The following is a 26,510-nucleotide window of genomic DNA, read 5'->3' as shown; positions in this document are numbered from 1 at the left end:
AACTCGCATATCAGTCTTTACGGAGTATTGAAGTATCTTTATTTTTTTGTCGGTCGTGGGGCCTGAACTCTGGGCCTGGGCACTGTCCCTCAGCTCTTCAGCTCAAGGCTAGCGCTCTGCCACTTGAGTCACAGCACCACTTCCGGCTTTCTCTGCTTCTGTGATGCTGAGGAATCGAACCCAGGGCCTCAGGCATGCGAGGCAAGCATTCTACCACTGAGCCACCTTCCCAGCCCGAATAATTGTGCTAACACCTTCTAAATACAGTTTTCCAGAAACTATTCTTGCAGTTTTCTTGAACTAAAGCACTTAATACTTAAAACGTTGACAGAGATTGATCACTCTGTATTAAACCAGTAATGTAGAGGTTACAAATTTCAGGCTCCTAGTTTGTTCATCCCCTAAATTATTTTTCCAGTTAGCCGGGCGCCCGTGGTTCACGCCTGTACTCCTGGCCACACCGGAGACTGACATCTGAGGGTAGCGGTTCAAAGCTAGCCTGTTCAGAAAAGTGCCTGTGAGACTCATATCTTCAATTAACCACTGAAAACCGGAAGTGGAGCTGTGGCGCAAACTGGTAGAGTGTTAGCTCCGAGAAAAAGAGCTCAGGGACAGTGCCCAGGCCCCTGAGTTCAAGTCTCACATCCCCCCCCCCCAAAACTTCTAGTTTATTAGTGCTTCCTACAATAGAAGATGAAATTGTGCTTATGTAGTTGTCTTTCCGAAGTTCTTGTTTGTAACGCTGTCTACCTTACCCATGATTCCATTTAGCCAGTATCATGTTAATTTTAATATCATTTTGGTAGATACTGTGAAAGTAACTAAAATATAGTCCCTAATTTCAAATAAATTATAATCGAATATGTAAATATTTCAGCTGCATTTACAAATAATTGTACTAAAAGTGCAATAAAAAGCCAAGATGTTATTGTAGAAAAATACAAGTCATTCCACATGATTATTAATGATGATAGATTCTCTTTTGCTTCTCTTTAATATTAACATGGCCATGGCACTTTCAGAGTTTATAGGAATTTTTTTTTTTTTTTGCTGGTTTCTAGGACTGAATGCAAAACTCTGTTAATGAGCTTTGATCTGTATTGCATCGCTTAAGACTTAAGCTTTGTAATTTCCAGCCATGTCTTCTGTTTAAACACTAGTTTGGGCCTTCATCTCCAGTGCCTTAATATATTGTCATAGATAAACATGCAGAATCAGAAAACTTGACAAAATGGATGGGGTTGGGATAGATGGGCCAGGAAGGGTATGATGGAAAGGGTAACACTGATTAAGATGCTTTGTGCATCAGATAGCATTGAAGTACCTGGGCCTCTTCTTTTTTAAATTTTTCTTGGTACTGGAATTGAACTCAAGGCTCAGTCTTGCTAAGTAGATGCTCTGCCACTTGAGCCACTTCTCTAATCCCTACATAGTTGTTTTATTGAAGTACTAATTTTTTTAAGTATGCTGCTTTTGCCAATGTAATGATTATTGTAAATGATTATGTTTCTTAAGATCATAAACATGTCGGACAAAAGTGAATTAAAGGCCGAGTTGGAACGGAAGAAGCAGCGATTGGCCCAAATTAGAGAGGAAAAGAAGAGAAAAGAAGAAGAAAGGAAGAAAAAGGAAGTATGTTGATTTTTAAAAAATAAACTCAATATAAAATAAGTGAATTATAATTTTAAGTACTTTTTCCTGTGTGTAATAATTTCAAAATAGTTAAAAATACGGTGCTGGTTACTGCAAATATTGCACTATGAATGAATCTTTAAAGAAATGAAATATGTAAGAATGGCAAGTGTAAAATCATTTTTTTTCTTATTAAGTGAAACTTTCATATAGATTGCTTCATTTCTAATAAATTAAATCTATTTTCTATACCAAAGTAAAGGATATAATATAGCTCATAAAATAGGATGTATGAGTTGGGCGAGGGTGGCTCACACCTGTAATCCTAGTTCAGATCTCAGGAGGCTGAGACATGAAGATTGAAGTTCAAAGCCAGCCCGGGCAGGAAAGTCCGTGAGACTCTTATCTCCAATAAACCACTATAAAACTTGAAGTGATGCTGTGGCTCAAGTGGTAGAGCACCTGTCTTGAGCTGAAGAGTGCAGGGACAGCACCCAAGCCCAGAGTTCAAGCCCGATGACTGACAAAAAAAAAAAGGATGTATGACTTAATTTGGACTCTGTGCTTATTTATCTAAATATTAGTCTGATCTGCCAATTTGTCAGAATGGATAATATTAATGACAAACTGAAATATATAATAATCTATTTGATTAGAGGATCTGTATTTACCTCTTTTATTATGAATCATTGACATATTTACAAATTGAGTAGGTTTGACACTATCATAAAAGTGAACAAGGTACTTCTGTATTTGGACTTTTGCTATCACACATCATCCTGTATAGCATATTTACATTGGCCCGATGCTGGATATATTTTACTTGTATTGAAATAAAATTATTCCTATGGAAATTTTAAACATACTTGTTATATTTTTGCCATAGATATATTTCAAATGGCTAATATAAGATAGTTTGTCCTAAATGTGTCTTTTAGTTCCCTATCTGTGAATTATAGCCTAAATTATAACTAAGACTATTAGAACTAAGACCTAAGAGAAAAATCAGAAAAATCAAGGTCATAATTTATGTATATCACTGCTATGCTGAGAAGACTTATAATTAAAGACCTTGTTTGTTATAATATTATGAGCCTTTCTGTGATTACAAGAGTGTTAAAGCTTTGCATTAGGTATTTAACTAAAAGGTGATTGCTAGGAGCATGATTCAGATCGGCAAAGCTGTTCCAAATAGTACCTATAACCTCAACAATGCAGCAACTGGCCCAAATTAGAGTGGAAAAGAAGAGAAAAGAAGAAAGGAAGAAAAAGGAAATATATTGATTTAAAAAATAAACTCTGGGGCTGGGAAGGTGGCTTAGTGGTAGAGCGCTTGCCTTGCATGCATGAGGCCCTGGGTTCGATCCTCAGCACCACATAAGCAAAAAGAAAAAAGCCGGAAGTGGTGCTGTGGCTCAAGTGGTAGAGTGCTAGCCTTGAGCAGAAGAGCCTGAGGGACAGCACCCAGGCCCAAATTTCAGACCCCACAGCCGGACCCCCCCAAAAAAAAAGTATATCAAGTGAATTTCTATTTTAAGTCCTTTACCTGTGTGTAATAATTTCAAAATAATTAAATATTTGATTTTTCTATTATACAGGATAATGTGTGATAAATACAAATTCTTTCCCTTTCCTTTTCCCCTTTCACTTTTCCCTTTTGTTCTTTCCTTCCCCTTCCCTTTCCCTTTCCTCTTCCCCTTTTGACAGTATTGGGGTTTGAACTCAGAGCCTTGATTTCTCACTGGGCTTTCTTGCTGATAGCCTGTACTCTGTTTGAACCATTATTTCAGACTGGCTTCACTGATAAGAGATGGAATCTGGCAAACTTTTCTGCCTTCTGAGTAGCTACAATTACAGATATAAGCTGCTGGTGCCTGGTTTGATTTTTGTTTTCTAAGTATGGCCATAAAATAACCTCTCAACGATATCGTTTGAGTGACTTATGTCTAATTTAAAGTTTATAAAACACTATAAAGGATAATTCGACGATATTAAATTGTAGTTCTACAACTGGGCACTGGTGGCTCACTCACTCTGTAATCGTAGCTACTCAGGAAGCTGAGATAAGGATTGCAGTTTAAAGCTAGCCTGGGCAGGAAAGTTGGTGAATTTCTTAAGGTTAATTAACCACCAAAAATCCAGAAGTGGAGCTTGAGGCTCAAGTAGTAGAGAAAGCAAAAGCCTCAAACAAAAAGCTCAGGGACAGTACCCAGTCCCTGAGTTCAAGTTCCAGGACCAGCAAAAGTAAAATAAACTACTATATCATGTATACAGTGAAGTCAGCTTGGTAACATAGCTGTTTACTATCTTTTTTTTTTTGTCAGTCATGGGGTTTGAACTCTGGACTTTGGCACTTTCCCTACGCTTTTCAGCTCAAGGCGAGCGCTCTGTCACTTGAGCCACAGCACCACTTCTGGGTTTCTAGTGGAAATAAGAGTTTATTGGAAGCCGGGCACTGGTGGCTCACGCCTGTAATCCTAGCTACTCAGGAGGCTGAGATCTGAGGATCGCGGTTCAAAGCCAGCCCAGGCAGGAAAGACTGTGAGACTCCTATCTCCAATAAACCACCAGAAAACCGGAAGTGGCGCTGTAGCTCAAGTGGTAGAGCGCTCGCCTTGAGCTGAAGAGCTGAAGGACAGCGCCCAGACCCAGAGTTCAAGCCCCACGACGGACCAAAAAAAAAAAAAAAAAGAGTTTATTGGAGATAAGAGTCTCACGGACTTTCCTGCCCGGGCTGGCTTTGAACCGTGATCCTCAGATCTCAGCCTCCTGAATATTAGAATTACAGGTGTGAACCACCAGCACCCGGCCTGTTTGCTTGTTGAAATTTTCTATGAATTTAAGTTACAGTGATATTGTGGATTAGTACAGCTAACCAAATTCATCCCTTATATGAGTAGTTAATTGTCTAGTTGACATCACTGGAGATAAATATATGTATCTGTTCCTTGAAAGATCAAACTTACTTGAGATGTTTTGAAAAATCTGAGTGGTAAGGTTTATCCAGGTTAGCTAAAGTCTTTGCTGTAAATGGCTAAAATAAAAGTGGGCAAAAATTTTTATAACAAAAATGTTTTGTACTATGCAAAAGTTTTATTTTTAACCAATCTCAGCCTTCCATTTTGTTGGTAAAATAAGACCTGAAAGCTGAGTGTAGTAAAATGTGCTTATAATCCCAGCTGCTGTGGAGGATGAGGCTGGAAGTTCTCTCTCTTTTTTTTTTTTTTCCTGGTCTTTTTATTTTTTGTGGCTAATTGAAGAATAGAGTCTCATGGACTTTTCTGTCTGGACTGGCTTCAAACTCTGATCCTCAGATCTCAGCCTTCTGAGTAGCTAGGATCACAGGCATGAGCCACGTGGCACCCAGGTTGGGGGGGTCTCTTAAACTCAGAAATTTGATGCAAGCCTGGGCAACATAGCAAGATCTTGTCTCTTTTTTTGGGGGGGGTCTGGTCGTGGGGCCTGAACTCTGGGCTTAGGCGCTGTCCCTCAGCTCTTCAGCTCAAGGCTAGTGCTCTACCACTTGAACCACAGTGCCACTTTCGGCTTTTTTCTTTTTGCTTATGTGTTGCTGAGGAATCAAACCCAGAGCCTCATGCGTGCAAGACAAGTGCTCTACCACTGAGCCACTTTCCCAGCCCCAAGATCTTTTCTCTTAAGTTAAAAAAAATTAAATACAATATGACCATACTTACTGGGTTTTTTGTTTGTTTTTGTGCTGGTACTAGGGCTTAAATTTAGGACTTTGTGTTCTTGCTTGGCTTTTCCATTCAAGGATGGTGTACTATCACTTGAGCCATGCATCCATTTCTGGTTTTTTTTTTTTTTTGCTCACTAACTGGAGATAAGAGTTTCTGGGGTTGTCTGCCAGGGCTAGCTTCAAACCACAATTCCCAGATCTCAGCCTCCAGAATGTTAGTATTATCCTGCGCCTGCCTGCCTCTGCATGGTCCTTTGGGATGGTAACGAAGGCTTCTTACACTGAGTAGTTAGTATTACATGTATGAGCTACCAGAGCCTAAGACCTGTACTTTAAACAATTGAAATAAAAATCTTAATCTAGAAGAACTTCTGATAAACATTCTTTTTTTTTTTTTTTTTTTTTGGGTCCGGTCATGGGGCCTCAACTCTGGGCCTGGGCGCTGTCTCTCAGCTCTTCAGCTCAAGGCTAGTGCTCTACCACTTGAGCCACAGCGCCACTTCTGGCTTTTTTCTTTTTGCTTATGTGGTGCTGAGGAATTGAACCCAGGGCCTCAGGCATGCAAGGCAAGTGCTCTACCACTGAGCCACCTTCCCAGCCCCCTGATAAACATTCTGTATATAAAGTTGTACAAATTCAGTGAAGATTTTACATAGGAGCTTTTTTTCAACAAATCAAATTGTCCATTTACAAAATTTGTTGTATCTTAAATCTACCTTCTTTCTTTAAGTGTTGTGACATTGATAGCTAAGCATTTTCATTGTAAAGAATAAAGGATTTTGTAATCTTTTCACACACGTTTTATTTAAGCTTTTGTCCACTGAAGGTGGATAGGCTTTCTACTGTCCTGTCAGTGGTCATTAATTTAAAATTTCAATTCTCTACAGAGAATTAAAACTTAACTGCACTTATAAATTTACCTGTCTGGAAAACTTGTGGAAAACTCCTTCATTATACATAAACATGACTAATAAGAATAACTTATATTTAGTCATTGTTAAAAACTAATTTTGCCCCCTAAAAGTATACCATATTATTTAAAAAAAAAATATATATATATATATTTTTTTTTTTGTCGGTCATGGGGCTTGAACTCTGGGCCTGGGCGCTGTCCCTCAGCTCTTCAGCTCAAGGCGAGCGCTCTACCACTTGAACTACAGCGCCACTTCCGGTTTTCTGGTGGTTTATTGGAGATAGGAGTCTCACAGTCTTTCCTGCCCGGGCTGGCTTTGAACCGCGATCCTCAGATCTCAGCCTCCTGAGTAGCTAGGATTACAGGCGTGAGCCACCAGCGCCCGGCTTAAAAAATATATTTTTGCAAATAGAAATCTTTTATATCATATGTAAACGAGGTTTTATCTCAAAATGTTTAGACTGATGAGAAGAAGGAAGCTGTTGCTCCTGTGCAAGAAGAATCAGATCTTGAAAAAAAGAGAAGAGAAGCTGAAGCATTGCTTCAAAGCATGGGGCTAACGCCAGAATCCCCCATTGGTAAGGATAAGAGTATATCCATTTATGAGAGATAGGCATATATTCTGTTCAAATCAGATATAGCTGAGGTGAGTGAGTTGACTTGATAGATTTTTGTATATTTCTTTGTCTCTTAAGAATTATTTATTTGTAATTGTCTTTGCAGATGTGCTAGAACTATTTTATTAGTTTACGAGTTGCATGATTAAGTATATTCCCTAACATATTAAACCACCAGCTGACTTTTGTTATTAAACCAATAATTTCTTTTAACAAATATTTATTGAGTAAGTTTTGTGTGCTATGCTGTGTTAAGCTCAAAGATATTTTCTGATCTTAGTTGCACATACGTTTCGTGGGGTAAAGAGAGATGTAACATATCAAAGTCCTATCATCAGAGCTCAAAAGTGAAGGAATAAGAGGAGAAACTTAAAGTGTTCTACTATCAGTACTAGTAAGGGAGCTAATATTGGTAGCTATTATTCTCTTTTTGAGGCATTTACTTCAATTGCTGTACTAGACCAAGTAGCTGACATACAAGAGATACTAAAGTCAGTCTAGTTATATATCAAAAAGCATTTAATACTTACTTAAATAAACTAGATCTGTGTTGGATGCAGTTAATGTAGTATATATTTTAGTTTAATACAACCACTGTCTTTTAAAGATATAAATTCTGGGGTTAATTTGTAGGCTAATTCATTTAGTCTGGGAGACATGCACCAAGGATAGGAATATTGTATGTCTGTTGTGTAGCTGCCACATAGCTGTTGGTATTTTAGATATTTCTACAAGTTATCCAGAGGAAAAAGCAGATTATTCTTTTGGTCTGCTTGGTTATTACTTTTTTTGTTTCTTTTTTTTTTTTTTTTGGTCTGTTGTGGGGCTTGAACTCTGGGCCCAGGCACTATCCCTCAGTTCTTCAGCTCAAGGCTAACACTCTACCACTTGAGCCACGGTGCTACTTCGGTTTTCTGGTGGTCTATTGGGGATAAGAGTCTCATGGACTTTCCTGCCTGGGCTGGCTTTGGACTATGATCCTCAGATCTCAGCCTTGTGAGTAGCTAGGATTACAGGCGTGAGCCACTGATGCCTGGTTGTTGTTACTTCTCACTTGCATTGCTTTTCTTTATTGAACACTGAAGTACCTTAGTTTTTTATTTATTTATTTTTTACTGTCCTAGTACTGGGGCTTGAACTCAGGGCCTAGGTACTGCCCTTGTTAAACCATTTTTGCTCAAGACTAGTATTTCTGCATTTAAGTCACAGCTCCACTTCAGGATTTTTGGTGGTTAATTAGAGATAAGAGTCTCATGGACTTTTCTGTCCAAGCTGGCTTTAGACTGTGATCCTCAGAGCTTAGCCTCTTGAGTTGCTAGGATTCCAGGTGTTAGCCATTGGTGCCTGGCTGTTCATATTTCTTAATTCATAGCCCACCTCCATTTTTGATTCTTCCAAGATCATTCTTTAGGGATTTGTATGTATATGTTTTGCCCTCTTTCCCCATCTCCAGTTCCATTCATACATCAATGCATATAGCACCCACTCTTGAATTTTTTCGGTCCAGAGGCTTGAACTCTAGGCCTGGGGGCTGTTCCTCAGTTTTTTAGCTCAAGGCTAGCACTCTACCACTTGAGCCTCAGTGCCACTTCCGGCCTTTTCTGTTTATGTGGTGCTGAGGAATCGAACCCAGGGCCTCATGCATGAGAGGCAAGCACTCTACCACTGAGCTGCCTTCCCAACTCACACTCTTGTATTTTTAACATACATAGGTTTTTGGGTTCTGACTTCCAAATGTTTACATTTCTCAGGGTTTTACATTTTATGTATGCACACTTTTGATATCGGTAAGTGGCATTGTGCTCATATCTCATTCTGTTTATTCCATGGTACAGTTATTTGTGACTGATACATAGTATTCCCTCCAATATTATATTTTTCCCCCAGTACTGTGCACTAAGACTGCTTCTGTCCTTTTGTTATATTTTTATAAGCAACACTGTACATAGTATGTTTTTTCTGTTTGAGAATTGTAAGAATTTCTCTGGGACCAATGCCCAAGAGTTAACTTGCTGCTGTGTCTTTTTGTATAGGCTTACTGAGATTCTACATACCACTCTCAAGCCTGGCTACAGAAGTTTACCTTCCTACTACCAGTACAGGAAAATTAGCATTTTACCTTATGCACATCATTACTGAATATTAACCAGCTTTCTCATTTTTGCCAACTTCATGTGTGTAAATTGATCTATAATGTTTTAATATACACTTGTCTGATTACAAAGAAGTTTGCTGTCTTTTCATATACCAATTTAGTCATTCAAGTTTTCTTTTCTGGAATTGTATAATTTATTATTTTTACCTATTCTTTATTGGGGTTATATATCTTCTGATGTATTGACTTCATATTTTAGTGTTTTTAAAAAAACCACACCTTCTCCAAATCTATTACCTATTATCTCTGGTTTTAGTTTCCTTTATTGAACAAAATGTTTCATTGGTATGGTCAAATCTACCATTTCACACCATTTTTTTCTTTCTTTCGGTATTTTTCCCTTTTGTGAAAAAGAAGTATTCTACATTAAGGATATAAATGTATTCTATATTATTTTTTCTATTAGTTTTGTAGGTTTGCCCTTTACATTTAGATAATTGGGTTGTATTTTTAGAAACTTATTTTTCTAAATCCATATAACTTAGGTAAATTTCTCAATTCAATTTATTAAATAGTCTATTCCTCCACTGATACCTCGTATCAATTTTGACCTACATTAAGTTACTTATATATTTATGGATATTTCTTTTTAGATTTTTTTCTTTTACTGGTTGTTAACCAGGCTCTGATGACTCACACCTGTTGTAATCCTAGCTAATCAGGAGACTAAGATGTTAGTGTCATGGTTCAAAGCCAGTCTGGGCAGGAAAGTCCATGGAACTCTTTAATTAACCACCAAAAAGTTAGAAGTGGAGCTATGGCTCAAGTGGTAGAGTGCAAGTCTTGAACAACCACCACACACAAAAAAAGCTCAGCAACAGCCCCAGGGCCATAAGTTCAAACTCTATGACTAGCAAACATACACACAAAATGTTTGTTTCCTTTCCAAATCTTACTGTACTCTACCATGCATTTAGTTACATGTTTTTATTCTTTCTACATCTGAAACATTCTTTACACATATAATTATTTCTTTTTGCCTTCTAATACATCCTTGTTGAAGACTGTAGGTCATTTGGTTTGTAGAATGTCCTATCTCCTGTGTTTGTCCATTTTCTCACATTTAACGTTTATTCCTTTATCCCTTATATTTTCTCTGAACTAGAAATTTGATTTAAAAACAAACATTTGATTGACTGAGCATGGTAGTACATGCTTGTGATCACAGCACTAACTAAGACAGGAGGATTACAAGCTTGAGGCTAGCCTGAACTACAGTAGTAAAACCCTGTTTTTAAAAAACGTTGATTCACTTTAAACTGAACATCTTTGGCAAGATTTTATTTCATAAGTCATTAGGTCATGATGTATAGTTTTTGTTTTTGTTGGTTGTGGGGGCTTGAACTCTGGGCCTGGATATTGTCCATGAGCTCTTCAGCTCAAGGCTAGTGCTCTACCACTTGAGTCACAGTACCACTTCTGGTTTTCTGGTGGTTAATTGGAGATAAGAGAGTCTGACGGACTTTCCTACCCAGGCTGGCTTTGAACCATGATCCTCAGATCTCAGCTTCCTGAGTATCTAGGATTATAGGCATGAGCCACTGGCACCCGGCTCATGATGTATAGTTTATATTGCAACACAACAGTAACATATTGTCTGATTTTTGAGCTATATAATTAATGCTAAGATTGTTTGGTTGTGATTATGATAATCACTGTGATTAGTAAGAAATATCTGAAGTTGATATTTTGATACCATATAAAATACTTTTGTCCATCAGCTTTTGAACCTAGTACTATTAAAACTCATTGATGATCCTTTTCTAAGTCAGATTATTTAATTAAGAGTTGCAAAACTGGTATTGCAATTCTACCATTTTTTCTGTACTTAATGGCTGAAGTTCTTTCATAAAAGAAAGTTTGCCCTCAACAACTAGGTCTGTGTAGTTAAGTTACCCTAAATAGGTCATCTATTAGAAAGCAGACTTTTATTTCAACAGAAGTACTAATAGACACAGTTGAAATTTTGCATGTACTTTAAGTTAGTTTAGTATTTATAGTTTACATTACAAATATTTAAAATATAAATATTTAAATGGTTTTATGTTATATACACTTATAAGTTAAATTTGCTACTTTTGTATACTATCTATGTTCATTGGTCATCATGGATATAGTTTTAAAATAAATGGGCAGTTTTTCCTTTTGCTGTTTTCTAGAATAATTTGTAGAAGCTGTTACTTGTTTCTTAAAAAATTGGTAGAAGTCAACCATACAACTGCCTTTACTATAACTTTTCCCAAAGGACAGAGAACAGGAATTAGTGTTTCATTTTTGTTGTTATAGTTTACTTAAGGTTTCTGTTTCTGTTTCTTCTTTTTTCATTCTTCTCCAAAATACTGAAAAAATTAATGAAGCAAAAAACATGAATTCTTCCTCACATTTTCTTTTTTTTTTTTAATTTAATTTAATTTAATTTGTGAACATACTGTACAGAGGGGTTACAATTGCATGGGCAGGATAATGCGTACATTTCTTACCAAGCACTGCAGCCTCCTCCTTTGTTTACCCTTCACATCACTTCCCAGCCTCCCCCCTCCCCCCTCTTCCTCACATTTTCTTCTAGTCAAGAATTTGGAAGTGGCTTAGCTAAGCTGAGTGGTTTTTCTAGCTCAGAGTCTTTCATAGTTTTGAAGTTTGAAGGCTTATATTGTGATATTTCCACACTGCACAATCTAGTTTTGAATGGGTTTCATACCTATGTATAATGTACTTCAAGCATAGTCACCCTTTTATTTCCCCTCCTGACTCCTATTGGTCCCCCCAAAGAGTTCCTTTTTTACAATCCTGAAGTTTTAGTGTTAAAGAAAGGATTTATGTGTTACTATATTGATTAAGCACAATATTTATTGAGCCTTGTTCTTTGGGAGGTTACACTCTTGTAACTTTTTTTTTTTGGGGGGGGGTCCGGTCATGGGGCCTGAACTCTGGGCATGGGCACTGTCCCTCAGCTCTTCAGCTCAAGGCTAGTGCTCTACCACTTGAGCCACAGCGCCACTTCTGGCTTTTTTTCTTTTTGCTTATGTGGTGCTGAGGAATCGAACCCAGGGCCTCATGCATGCAAGGCCAGTGCTCTACCACTGAGCCATCTTCCCAGCCCTTACGCTCTTGTAGTAAAGACAAATTACCATCAATATGGAAAGAGACCAAGAGACATCACTTCAGATAGATTATAGGAAAAGGTCTGTGCAAATGGGCTTTGAGACCAGAAAGACTGCAAGGAGCCAGCCATGTTAATTTTGAAAGTAACAGCATTCCAGGTAGAGGAAATAGCAAGTGCAAAGTTCCTGAGGACTAGACTCTAGTTAGGTTAGGCTGGTGTGATTGTACTGAAATGAGCAAGAGGGAGGAAAAGGCCAGGTTATATGAGGCCTCAAGTTTATAATAGTGTTTTCATGTTCATAATAGTCTCCTAGGTGGGTTATTAAGTCAAGCTATTATAAAGATTGAATACTAGCTTATGTAATCATAACTGACACCAGTTTTCAATTGTCAGTTGTAATCCTTTTTAGGTAATACTAATTTTCTTTTTTGTGTGTGCTAATACCTAGGGCTTGAACTTAGGGCCTGGGTGCTGTTCCTGAGCTTTTTGTTGTTCCAGGCTAATACTTTACCATTTGAGCTACATTTTATTTCTGGCTTCGGTGGGGATAAGAGTCTCACTGACTTTCCTACCTGGGCTGGCTTTGAACCTCAATACTTGGATCTCATTCTCTTGAGTAGGTAGGATTATAGGCATGAGCCCGTAGTGCCTGATTTTTAAGAGAGATTTTTAAGACTCTGAGGAGATTTGACAAAGGTTAAAGTAACAGTAACCACTAGCCAGTAGCAAATTGATTGTATTTTACTGAAGTAAGACTAGAAATAAGTGATTTTTACATGATGTAACTACTGTAGTAGTATTAGTACTATGTTTTTGTATTTATGTAACATATACATAATGAGACTAAAATTTTAGAAGAACACAACACAGATTATTCTTTTATTGTTTTTATTTATGTTGCTTTTTTATATATGAATGGAGAAATATGAGAAAGGAGAATAAAGAAAATGTTGCTAAGTTTCAGTATTGATTTTAAATAAAGCCATTGAGAGGCAATGTAGAAAATAGCTATTTTTTATATAAAATATGTTTTGGAATCTTAGTTATTGAAGGGGTTTTACTGAAAGAGTAGTTACTGAAAGATTTTTAAGTTTTTGTATATTTGGATTAATTACTAAAGGCATAATAATTTTACACTATTTTATTAATTTGCATTTCATAATCCTTAAAATATGCCTACAGCTCCAGTTATTATGTCCAGTTTATAATTTGACTTGAAGAATACAAGATAAAGGATATAATACAAAGATATAAAAAAACAAGATAAAGCCCTTTTAGTTTATGTTTATTGTATTTATTTATTTATTTATTGCCAGTTCTAGGGCTTGAACTCAGGGCCTGGGCACTGTCCCTGAACTTTTTGTTTAATCAAGGTTAGTGCTCTCCCACTTGAGCCACAGTACCACTTCTGACTTTTTCTGTTCATGTGGTACTTCATGCATGTGAGGCAAGCACTCTGTCAGTAAGCCACATTCCCAGACTCTCAGCTCTTTCTTTTTTTAAAAAACAATAACCCACAGTAAAAAATTATTTTATATCATGACCTAGGATACTTGGATTTTTTTTCACTATAGAATTATCCTTGAGTATTTATTAAATGGTTTTTGAAATTTTGGAAATAGAAAATATTACTAGAATGATGGACAGGACTTTAAAACAAAACTTTATCTGTTGATGTCTTCATATGAATTTTACACCTTTTTATTCTACTAAAACATTTTTTTTTTTCTGTCAGTGGGTTGTGGGGCCTGAACTCTTGGCACTGTCCCTCAGCTCTTCAGCTAAATGCTAGTGCCCTACCACTTGACCCACAGCACCACTTCCAGCTTTTTTCTGTTTTTGTGGTGTTGGGGAATCAAACCCAAGCCAAGGCCTCATGCATGAGAGGCAAGTACTCTACCTCTGAGCCAACTTCCCAGATCCTAAAACAATTTTTTTAAGACAGCATTATCTTTGCTGTTTGCTGGTAAATTCTTATTTTTAGGTTATTTGCTTGTTTTTTTATGTTGTCTTTTGCTCTTTTGAGGGGGAGTCTGAGATTCATGTGAGTGGAATAGCAGATATTATTCATTAGTTTGTACTCTTAGCCTGTATCAACCAATGGAGCATAATAAACATTATTAATTACTAAGTTTTTAGTCTATTTTATTCTATTTTGGTCTATTTTGTTACTTTCTTTCAACTTTTGAGTACTTTCAACTTTTGAATACTTTCTATTATTGCCAGGTCAGCTTTTTCAAATGTATCTTAATTTTTTTTTTTTTTTGGAGGGGGTTAGAACACAGGGAACAGTCCTGGGGCTTGAACTCAGGGCCTGGGCAATGTCCCTGAAGTTGTTTTGCTCAAGACTAGCACTTTACCACTGGAGCCACAGCTCTACTTTCAGCTTTTTGGTGGTTAATTAAACATAAAAGTCTCACAGACTTTCCTGCCCCAGCTGGCTTCAAACTGAGATCCTTGTATCTCAGTCTGCTGAGTAGTTAATATTTCAGACATGAGCCACCAGCTCCTGGCAAGTATAGCTTAATTTTTACAAATTGTTCTATGACAGGAGTATTTGCCATTTATGATATTTTAATCCTATATTTTTTTCTTTTTCAAAATTTAATCCTCTGAAATCTAGTAAAGAGAATATTTAACATTTAATCTTTATTATCAGAAGAAAGAACATGGGAAATGGAGAAATAAATATTTCCAATGGTTAATATTTAAAGCAGTATCTTTCAGAAGGACAAAAAAATAAATATTTAAATATTAATGTTCAGTCTAAGAGCACATGTATCCACAAGGGGGCATAATAGTAATGCCAGATCTCAGAACTTTGGGTTATCTGTGAAGCTTATTCCTTTCCATTTCACTACATTCAAGTTCGTGGGCTCTCTCTGTCCTTCTGCTAAAAGCCCCTACTTACCAAAGACTTAGCTTCTACAAATAATTGAACAGTGTAAGCTCTTTTCCGCTTAAGGCTTCTGTGTAGACTCAGACTTAGGGCTGATTCTGAATTGAACTTCATTCTCAGGACCTTTACACTTTAAAAATGTTCTAGATGTTTCAAGAATATAAAACTTGAAAAGCCAAGATGTTAGCTGACAGGAAAGGCTTTCTTCATTGGCTTTCTGTCCTAGTGAGTTAAAAGAGTTTCAGCCTTTCAGTATTATTTCTGTGAAAGGGAAGGCTTTTTTGGTATATATTTCCTTTTTAGAGTTTATACAGTTCTTCCTTGGTTTTCAAATAAAGGAGTAGACAGTATCTTTGCTATAAATTTCTAAGAGGCATACATTCATTAATACACTCAAATTACTTATGTGCTTTTATTTTGTACAATTTAAAGCCTATTTTAGACTTTTTAACCTAAAATCATGGAGTAAACATAATATGATGAAGTCACTGTTCTTATTAAACTACTCATATTTCAAATACTTGGCTAATGCTAGTTATTACTAGCCAATTTCAAATACTTGGCTAATGCTAGTTATTATTTTCAAAGCTGAATGAACTCATAAGCTATCCTTTAAAACTAATTCCAGAAATGGGTCTTTTCTTACATTTTAGAGCCTATAAGTTAAGGTTATATTCCCTCTTTGAATATATGCTTTATTGTCAGGGTTTGTTGAATCTAGAATATAGTGGCTTTCATTGCCTTATTGAATAATTACTGTATTCTTTGATTTTTTTTTTCAGAGAACTAATTTGGGTTAAAATGTGGGAGTTGCCAAATAATATCTACATTTCCTGTTACTCCCATTAACATTCTTCCATTACAATGATAGTAATAGTAATTTTCTGCATTTGTCACTTCTGTGGTATAACCATATTATTGCAAAATGAAATTAGTAGCAAGATAACAGCTAAGAGGTTTTTTGTTTTTGTTTTTGGGGTTGGTTTTTTTTTTTTTTTTTTGCTGTTGGTGGTGGTGGTGATTGTGGGGCTTAAACTCTGGGTCTGGGCGCTGTCCCTGAGCTCTTCAGCTAGTGCTCTACCACTTGAGTCACAGTGCTACTTCTGGTTTTCTGGTGGTAATTGGAGATAAGAGTCTCATGGACTTTCTTGCCTGGGCTGGGTTTGAACCTCGGTCCTCAGCTCTCAGTCTCCTGAGTAGCTAGGATAACAGGTGTGAGCCACCACCACTTGGCTGCTAAGTGTTTTTAATGAGTCCTTTCCATCAACACAAAGAATATAGTTTTGGAATCGAATTTTTTTTTATCTAATTGCTTTTTGTTGTTTTATATTGGGATTTGAACTTTGGGCTTTGTACTTGCTAGCCATAACTCTACAACTTGAGCCAACTCCCCCTTCCCCCCCAATCATTTTTGCTTCCATTATTTTTTAAATAAGATCTCTCTCGTGTGTGTGTGTGTGTGTGTGTGTGTGTGTGTGTGTGTGTGTGTGTGTGTGTGTGTGTGTGTGTGTGTGTGTGTGTGTGTGTGTGTGTGTGTGTGTGTGTGTGTGTGTGTGTTTTAACTTAGGCAATCTGGACTATGATTCTCATACTTGGGATTATAGGTGCATACTGCCATATAGGTGCATACTACCCAGCTTTTTATTTTGTGAACTTCGTGTCCCAGCTAGCCTCAAAAATCTCCTCAACCGCCTCTGAGTAGCTAAGATTATAGGCATGAGCCATCATGTCTAGCTTAGTTGCTAAGAAACTGTGATAGTTTGGTAGCACAATGCTCTTAATAACTTTTTTTTTTTTTTGTCTGTCATGGGGCTTGAACTCTGGGCTTGGGCACTGTCCTTGTGCTCTTCAGCTCAAGGCGAGCACTTTACCGCTTAAACCACAGCACCACTTCCTTTTTTTTGGGGGGTGGGGTGTCTGGTGCCTGAACTCTGGGCCTGGGTGCTGTCCCTCAGCTCTTCAGCTCAAGGCTAGCGCTCTACCACTTGAGCCACAGCGCCACTTCCAGCTTTTTTCTTTTTTGCTTATGTGGTGCTGAGGAATCGAACCCAGGGCATCATGCATGCAAGGCAAGTGCTCTACCACTGAGCCACCTTCCCAGCCCTAATAACTTTTTTTTACTGAAGTTTTTATTTCAAAACTGGATGGGTTAAATTATCTGTTTATGTTTATATAATTATTTAGTTTGTTCCTTTAAAGAATTTTCATCAACATTTTAAAATACATCTTAACCAAGTAAAATATTGCTTAACTTACTGAGTGTAATCATTGATAGCTGAAATCACCAAAAAGAGGAAAAAACATATTAAATTGGACAAAGACCCTATGGTTCATCACAAATAAGTATGTTAATAGGATTTCCTAATTTTGACCAATCTTTGCAAGTTATACAGTATATTATGTATACTTAAAATTATTTTCTCAAGTATGAAGTATATATTTAAAAGAATACAACATTTTTTCTTTGAAAATCTTTAATATGAAAGTATTGTAGAGCCTCACTATAATTTAAACGTGTATTTGTGTTTACAATTGGTAAGTATCTATTATTCTTTATTCCTGTATTAGTTGGAACTTGAACAAGGGGAAGACTCAATGAGCCATGGACAAAAAGAAAGATGGGAAATGTAACCTGTCAGAAGTTAGGGGACAATAATATTCTTTTACTTTATATTTAGGTCATTTTGAGCTACTTAGAATTACACATCTTCTAGTTCAATGTAAAATACATATGAAACTATAAAGCTTTCTGTGGTGACATTATAATTGATATATTTGATCATAAAATTAGAACACTGATTTTCTTTTGGCCTTTGAAATTTAAGCAAGAACTAACTCCTATATCTCAGGAAACAAACATTCTAGTGATATTTTTCTTCCTTTAATCATATTGGTTACCAATAGGATATGCTATTTAGAAAAAAAAAAAAGCCTAGCATCAGTGGCTGACACCTGTAATCCTAACTACTCAGGAGGCTGAGTTCTGAGGATCACAGGTCAAAGCCAGCCCAGGCAGGAAAGTCTGTTAGACTCCAATTAACCACTAGAAAACTGGAAGTGGTGCTGTGGCTCAAGTGGTAGAGCACTCACCTTGAGCTGAAGAGCTCAGGAACAGCACCCAGGACCAGAGTTCAAGCCCTATGACCGACACACACAAAAAATAAATAAATAGAAAAGAAAACAGAAAAATCAGTTTTGTATCTGTTTAGGATATAATTAATCATAATGTGTATGTTTTGTTAGATGATAAACCAGTTGTTTTTACTACACCACATGTACATATTTAATCCCTTCAATAGTTTTAAGGGTTCAATGAATGTGATTTTTCCAAGAACATAGATTTTTATTAAATAAATATTTCTTTAGTTCCATAACTAGGAACTTACCTTTTCTTCAGTAGACTATTAAGAGAAGGGCTTTCGGCTCAAAATCACTTAATATGTAGTACAGTAAACATTATTTTGAAAGATACTTGGGGTTGGAGACATTTATGGTAAAATTTAGCCAGGAGATGGCAGTGATGATCCTTTTATACTTCCTATAACAGTAATGAAAAAAGTTTTCCAAATGTCATAGCATGATATGTGCATGTTCAACTGCTGTTAAATAGTGTTAAAAGTTGATAATTTAGTAGAAAGCATTTGCTATTTGTTTTGTATACTATGAAAATGTATTATTCCATAAGAAGGGATTAAGAATATTTTGGGTGTCTGTATCCTTTGTCTGTACACTTCAGTTTTTTCTGAATACTGGGGTAAGGAAGTTACCATAAGTCTTGCCTTGTTTAATTTGCATGCATCACTTCATGTTATGCATCATGTTTCGAAGGCATGCTATTTTATGGCCTGTTTTATTTTATGGCATTTTTCACCCGATTTGCTGGAAACTAATGGACCTTTTAAAGGAACTATTCCTTTGCTGTAGTTATTTCTCTAAACTGTCCTTTTTTCAGTGTTGGGAGAAGTTAGACAAAAAGCAATATTTTAAATCTTGGAAAATCAACATAAATTGTTTAATGGAGTGGCATTCAAGGTTTTAATTTTGGCAGCAATTTTAAGTAAAATAGTAATATTTATAATCTAGTAATCTTAAAAGTGAGAAGTTGGAAAGAGGAGAAGGAATGCTTTCCTTTGAAAATTAGTGGCCACATTTCGTGATGGGTGAGATGAAAATGCATCCTTCATAGTCTTGCCTTGTTTTCTTTTTTAAATATAAAGCCCAAATGCATTTTGCCAGAGAAATTGCATGAATCTTTAGCATGCATTGTTAACTTTGTCTTTTCCCTTTTCTTTCTACTGTTCTTTTTCATTCATATATTTTCATTTTTTGGTTTGTCATTGTTTTTTCCTTTTCTGTTAATTACTTCATGTTAAATTATTTTTGAAACGTCATAAGCTGAGCAACCTCTCCGTGTAGTAACAGCGGATACCTGTCTATTTCACTATTTAGTCCCTCCTCCTATGTCTCCATCCTCCAAATCCGTGAGCACACCAAGTGAAGCTGGGAGCCAAGACTCTGGAGATGGCGCTGTGGGATCTAGGTATGGTAATTTTCTTACAATATTTTAATGGTAGAATATACTCAGTGTCTGAAAACTGTCACTGCTTTATAAAGATTCTAGCTGCATTGATTTTAATATCTAAATGGCATAAAAATTATCTGTTGTAAATTAGGGAAATTTTTAAAAATAATATTTTAATTTAGTCACACTTTAAAAGTAGTTAAGTGATTTGTGATAATTATTTTACAAGTAGAGATTTTAATGCATTTATATGTTTTCTGTTTAAGCAAATGTGATATTGGTTTTTATGTGAATGTTTTGATTATAGTACAAAACATTTTGTTGAGTTTAATTCTTCATTCAATAATTGAAAACTCTAGACAGTTCAGTTTAAGCAGCCTTATTCCATCCCAATAAGCAATTAAATTCTGTTAATTAAGATATAAAATATCAAGAATAAGAAGTAATTTCAAAGGAAATATTAAAAGTACTTTACTTCTGAGTTTTGCTGAACTTTTTTATCTTCCCAGGGAAACTTTATTTCATGTTTGTTTTAAGATTCTGCAAACATATTGAGACTTGCTTTTCAAAAGTTTAGTAAGATTTCACCTTTCTTCCAAAGATCATGTTACCACTTATTCCTCTGTTTCTATAAAAGCATGCATATACACATATACACAAATACTAACTATACTTAACAGTGTATTTTTTACTTTTTATGACAATTGAAATGAGGGTAAATACAGCTAGTTAAAATAAACAGCTGATTGAAAACCAGGAAGTTAAATATCCTCCCCAGGAAATCTCTTTTAAGACAGCACTTCTGATTAAAGATACAGACTAGTAATGAGTATCTAGAAGAGAAAACATGAAGAAATGTAAGACAGTTGGATGAACCATAAAGTCAAAACTTGTAATCAGTTTTTAAGCAAATAGGTTTTCATTAGCAATGGAAAGAAACATGAAACTTGCCAATTTGAATTTTGAGATGTGCTTTGCAAAAATGGCAAATCTAGCAGTACTGTTTTTGGAGGTAAATAGTCATGAATACTTTCATTTGAAAAAAATTAAAACTTTCTAGTTAGAAATATTATGGAATTATCTTATAAGGTAGTAACATAATGTTTGTTATATATTATGAAGACTAATTCAATTTTAGGATTAAAATTATTCATTTCATACCTTTTCTTATACAATATACTAGTATTCCTTTAAATATCTCATAAGCTAATGATACTTTCTTTCTTTTTTTTTTTTTTTTTTTTTGCCAGTCCTGAGGCCTGAATTCTGGGCCTGGGCGCTGTCCCTCAGCTCTTCAGCTCAAGGTTAGCACTCTACACTTGAGCCACAGTGCCACTTCTGACTTTAATGCTTACGTGGTGCTGAGGAATGGAACCCAGGGCCTCATGCATGCAAGGCAAGCACTCTACCACTATGCCACCTTCCCAGTCCCACTAATGATACTTTCAAGCGAAGGTTTTTAGTTTCTTCACAACAAATGAGAGTTTGTTATAGTCATTTCCCAAGTTTAGTTATTTTCCAGGATTAAAAATTACTGTATTTATTAAATTTCTTTGTTAATTATGTATTATCTTTATGTAGATATGCTGTACTTTATGAACTACTTGTTCCTGATTTTCAGTAGAAATACAGAGATTATTTTAATGCACTGTTAAGTTTATTTTCAAAAGTTTAGCATCTTAGGGCTGGGAAGGGGGCTCAGTGGTAGAGTACTTGCCTTGCATGCATGAGGCCCTGGGTTCGATTCCTCAGCACCACATAAGCAGAAAAAGCCAGTAGTGGTGCTGTGGCTCACAAGTGGTAGAGTGCTAGCCTTGAGCTGGAGAGCTGAGGGATAGCACCTAGGCCCAGAGTTCAGGCCCCAAGACCGACCAAAAAAAAAAAAGTTTAGCATCTTATTAAGTAATATTAATTAGAAATGTATCCTTCTGAGTCTCATGGACAACCCCTAGAGGCTTTTAGAAACCTTTTAGCATATTGTAAATTGGACAGGAAAAATACTGGTAAAAAAATTCTTGTTTGTGTATAGAACAAATTGCCAGATTTGTGTTAAATACTATAGATTACCCAGAAAAAAAGAAACATTCCTGACACTTTCATAGAGTGTGCAGACTAGTGCTTATATGAATCATTTAGAGAAACAAACACAAACAAAACACTAATGTTTTAGTTTAATGTTTAATGTAATGACGGTTAGCAGAGCATTCTTTGGAGACCATTTAGAGATAGTCTTCATTCACTGAAAAGCTGTAACTTAAGTTTGACGTATAGATACTTTATGATAGGTTGTAAAATAAGAAATGATAAGCTTTATATCTTCAGAGGAATTCTTATTAGAGAAAGATTATAAAATTAGTTTTTTCTAGATGTAGCAGGAGAGAAAATAACCTTATGAATGAGATACCCCTACATCTTTTCAATCTTAATATATATTGTCTTCTTTGAGTGCACTGACTCTAATTTTCAGTGACTACTTTCATTTTACATATACATAATAACAAACTATGAATTTCATTAAGACATCTCCATAGTACATAATGGAGAAATAATTGATGTTGTAGATGGTGATATTGATAGTGAAATAATGCATTTCTAAAAACATGTCATTTAAATGCTCAGGTGTTTAATTAATATTCAGGTCTGGGAATGAGCCAGAATGAACCCAGATTGAGCAAGAATAATACTAATGAAAGAATAAATGGAAGAAAAATATCACAGAACAGTGATGAGGATGAATAAGATGTATTGTACATTCAGCTCCATTCATTGGCCAAAAAGGTCTACGATTAGTACATATAAAGACTAGGAAAAGGTAGATTTGACATTACAAAATAAACAATCTTAATCTGTTTTAGCCACTGTTTCTAAATGCCAAAGTTCTTTTGGGGCTGATGGCACTCTATGCATAAATATAAAAGACCAGTGAAAAGAGGCATTTCTCTTTGCAGATTAGGAGACTACATTTCTTTACATTTCTAGTTCACTTTCTTAATCACTTCTGTTAGCTCTGAAATTTAGATTGAGTAATTCCTGATTCTTTTTTTTCCCCATCTTTGGCCAACTTATTTCTGTAGCTTTTGGATTATATTTGAATAGTACATTAGTTGTCTGAAGATGCCTTTAATACATCTAACCATGTATGTTGCATACTGTGTTTTTAGTGCTGGCTATATTCTGAAGTAAAGTTGTACTTGATTTTAGGCTAAAATGACATCCTGAGAAAGGAGCTTTATGTTACTGATTTAAAAAAAAAAAAAAACAAAACTATAGAGTCCCTACCAGGCAGTGATGGCTCACACTGTAATCCTAGCACCTCAGAAGCTAGGGATCATGAGGATTGTTGTTCAAAACCTGTCTGGGCAGGAAAGTCTATGAGACTCTTGTCTCCAATTAACCACCAAAAAGTCAGAAGTGGAGCTAGCTGTGGCTCAGGTGGTAGAGTGCTAGCTTTGGGCATGACCCAATCCCCAATACTGAAGCACTAACAAATCAAAAACAAAACACTGGAGTTCTTGTTTAATGTAAAGGCTGTTAGCAGAACATTCTTTGGAGACTATATCATAAAACTGCTTTAGTTTACCAAAGCTTAGTTTTTGCTGCTCATTGCTTAGTACAACGCAGGTCTTCACTGTAGCCTCTTTTTTTTTGGTCAGTCGTGGGACTTGAACTCTCGGCCTGTGCACTGTCCCTCAGCTCTTCAGCTCCAGGCGAGCACTCTACCACTTGAGCCACAGCACCACTTTTGGTTTTCTGGTGGTTTATTGTAGATAAAAGAGTTTCGCGGATTTTTCCTGCCCAGGCTGGCTTTGAACCGCGATCCTTAGATCTCAGCCTCTTGAGTAACAAGGGTTACAGGCATGAACCCCTGATGCCCAGCTACACTGTGCCCTCCTTTTATTGCATGCATACTACCCTATTTAAATTCCAAGATCTTTCCTCACATTTTTACAATGAAGGGTTCCTCTTTTGTTTCATCTAATTTTTAATTGATAAATTGTATAGGCCAGTAAAGTAGAGCAATCATTTGCTGTATTAAAATGTTGTAGCCACTAAAACTATGCATTATAACTTATATAAGAAAAATATATTTAACAGTAATGATAGTACTAAACACCGTATTATCCTTAACTTTTAAAGTAGGAACTATGAGCATTATTCAGTATTGCTAACCTGCAAGGATGCCAAGTATGATAAAGTACCTTTTGTTCTAGTTATAACCAAATTTAGCTTTATCTACCATATAAGGTATTTACCAATTGTGTAATATTCAATCATTACAGAATGTTTATTTAGAACTGGTATTCCCCAAAAGTTGAATATATAATATTCTTCCTAGGGAAAGAAAATTTTTTTTGAGGCAGAAATCTTTGTTTTCTAATTTAGATGACATGTAAGTCCAAGGGAGTGCTTAACCTATAAATTATAGCAGGGTCACATTTTGGAAATTTTAACTATTTTGTATCCTAATGGGATAGTATTTGGTTTTCTTACCAAAAAGCTTATGTGGTAACTCATTTCCTTACCAATGTGACAATTTCCTGCACACGTATGATGTTTTGGGCACATTTAGAATTATGTTTAGTAAGATGATTTTACTAATTTTTTTTTACAATTGGGAATCTTAAACTGTAGTTTATGACCCAGCTTCTTATTGTCCATAAATAATGTGTTGTTTTAGTTGTCAGGTTAGCTGTTCTTGTCCATTGTTACTTAATATCAATTTCCCATAACATGAAAGTACTTTTAGCTAATCTAGGTTATATACCTGTATCTTTAAACACATTCTTATTGCATGCACATTGAATGATACTTTGTATGTGGGTTTTGTTTTTTTAAGAAACTAACAATGTGTATTTTTAAAATTGTGAACAGTACTTTAGCTTCAGCTATTCACAGAATGTATTTGCTTGACTAACTTATGGCCTTTTCTACTAATGCTTCATGGTTGTCCTACAACCATTTAGGACGCTGCATTGGGATACAGATCCATCAGTTCTTCAGCTTCACTCAGATTCCGATTTGGGGTATTGAATAGATTTATTACCTTCCCTCTTTCATAATTAATTTGATTCTTTGTGAAACTGTCCTAATTTTAATTTGCCTAAGTTTCTAATATTATATCATTAGGACAAGAGTTAACTTTTACTGTGACATCTCATTTAGCCTATATTATTTGAGGAAGAAATACTCTATACATATAGTTTTCTAGATACTATAGTCTACCAGTTTAAATGTCCAAATTCTTATTATTTATATATTTTCATTTTCTAAAATGCACTAAAAACTCACCCTACTTTTTCTAATAACTATTCTACATGTAATTGAACCTTTTTGAATAACTTGATACAAGTATTATTTTTCTTTATTAAAATTTAATGATTTGTCTAAAGTTTTGAGAGGATATATGTTTGTCTCTACACTATAGTCCCCGATTGCTACTTATATCCTCCCTCCCTTTTCCTCCCACCCTTTCTCTTTTTCTTCTTCTTTCTCTCCTGCCCTCCCTCCCTCTCTCCCTGACCTATTTATTCTAGGCTCCAATGCAAATTCTAAATGTTTGCTGCTGTCATTGTACCTGACTCAAATAGCTCTTTTCCCCTGGTAATTTACAGTTCTAAAACATGTGACCATAATTTGAAAATTGTAACTATAGGCAGAATAAGCCTTGAATTGAGGCATATAAGAAAAATATGTGAGCTTCTTGCACATTAATCAGAAGACCTCTCTATTAGCTATCTGAGGCTTCTCCCTCTTCCTTCTGATTGCTTCTTTATTTTCAGTAAAAGTGGCTTTCGGATAAGTAAGTTATTACCTTCACACCCTTTTTCTCCTACAAAATCTTGAACATGTTGTTCTAATATTGTGGAGTTTTGACTTTTAGATTCTATATGCATTAGTAACTTACTCCAAATACTGTTGGCTTAGCTTGAACATTTTTTCTGGATATGTTTTAACTGGTTTTCTTTTTATATGATTTGTCATCTTAAAAATCAAATTATGAAATTCAGAATAATAAGTTTCAACCTTTATTTCTATAAACCCACTAAAAATTTCCCATTTAATTATTGGGTGATTTTTTTTTTAAGGCTGAGATAGTCCTAAGTAGAAAACACATTAAAAATTGATGTCCACCCCCCATGTAAGCTCTTAGAGCAGATTAGTATTAAAATTCGTTAACTTTATAACACTTTTTTTAATAAGATTTGATTTATTAAGTAAAAGTTGTTAGATGAAATTACATTACTAGTGACATATGTATGCTAGGTATCTTGCTTGATATTTGGAAAGCTGTAGTACTGTTTATTGGATATCTTTTAAGATAGACCCATAATTAGAGAACTTCTCAGTTAGTTTTAAAGTATACTTTAGTTTATCATTTAAACATCCAATATAATCACCACGTAAAAATTTCCTCCCAAAGAAGTGACTTTTTTGTATTTTAATTATATTCAAAAGGTCTGTTGCTTTCACTTAGGTATAGACTATATGGATAATTAAGACAATATTGATCATGTAGAGAATAGAAATTGAAAGTTTTAAGTACTTTATTTTAAAATCCAAATTGAAAGGGCAGTTTTCAATTTCTGCCAAATATAAAAAGTAAGAGAAAAAAAAGGTTTCAACAGAAATTTATTTTCAGTCTTTAACTCAAGTCCTCTAATGATAAATGGAACTACACATGGTCTGAGTGGATCCCTGTAACTGACTTCAAAAAAGTCCTGAATCATCCTGAGTAATTCTTAAAATCTCAATCTTACAACCAACCTAGTCAACAGTTCACTCTAAAATTCCTATACTCTTACTCTGTTACTCGCCATACATTTGTTCTAAAAACTGAAATTATTTGCCTTTTGAAAGTAAAAAAGTAAACACCCTAAATGATTCAGAAATATAATTTTTTGTGCTACCTTATAATTCTTCAGCTAAAACAAAGCCAATTATTTGTTCATCTAAAATTTATTGACTAAA

General features: G+C 35.4%; 1 protein-coding gene across 9 annotated transcripts in view; it reads left to right on the top strand.

The window, feature by feature from the left end:
• Positions 1-26,510, top strand: part of Dync1i2 (dynein cytoplasmic 1 intermediate chain 2) — a 58,211-nt gene that overhangs the window by 2,375 nt on the left and 29,326 nt on the right. For 5 of the 9 annotated variants that reach the window (XM_070020982.1, XM_070020972.1, XM_070020963.1 and 2 more), the window contains exons 2-5: positions 1,516-1,632; positions 6,706-6,823; positions 19,469-19,559; positions 24,506-24,565. In XM_070020982.1, the coding sequence (XP_069877083.1) occupies positions 1,525-1,632; positions 6,706-6,823; positions 19,469-19,559; positions 24,506-24,565 (377 nt within the window). In that variant the 5' untranslated portion in view covers positions 1,516-1,524. Of the gene's footprint in view, positions 1-182; positions 202-1,515; positions 1,633-2,829; positions 2,909-6,705; positions 6,824-19,468; positions 19,560-24,505; positions 24,566-26,510 lie in introns of those variants that run through there. The other 4 variants (XM_070021027.1, XM_070021019.1, XM_070020991.1 and 1 more) reach the window with 3 other exon arrangements.

Source organism: Dipodomys merriami, unplaced genomic scaffold (genome assembly GCF_024711535.1).
Source record: "Dipodomys merriami isolate MVZ:Mamm:240054 unplaced genomic scaffold, mDipMer1.0.p SCAF_1, whole genome shotgun sequence".
Classification (NCBI taxonomy): domain Eukaryota; kingdom Metazoa; phylum Chordata; class Mammalia; order Rodentia; family Heteromyidae; genus Dipodomys; species Dipodomys merriami.
The sequence above is the reverse complement of the archived record's forward strand: the minus strand, read 5'-3'. Positions and strand labels throughout refer to the sequence as shown.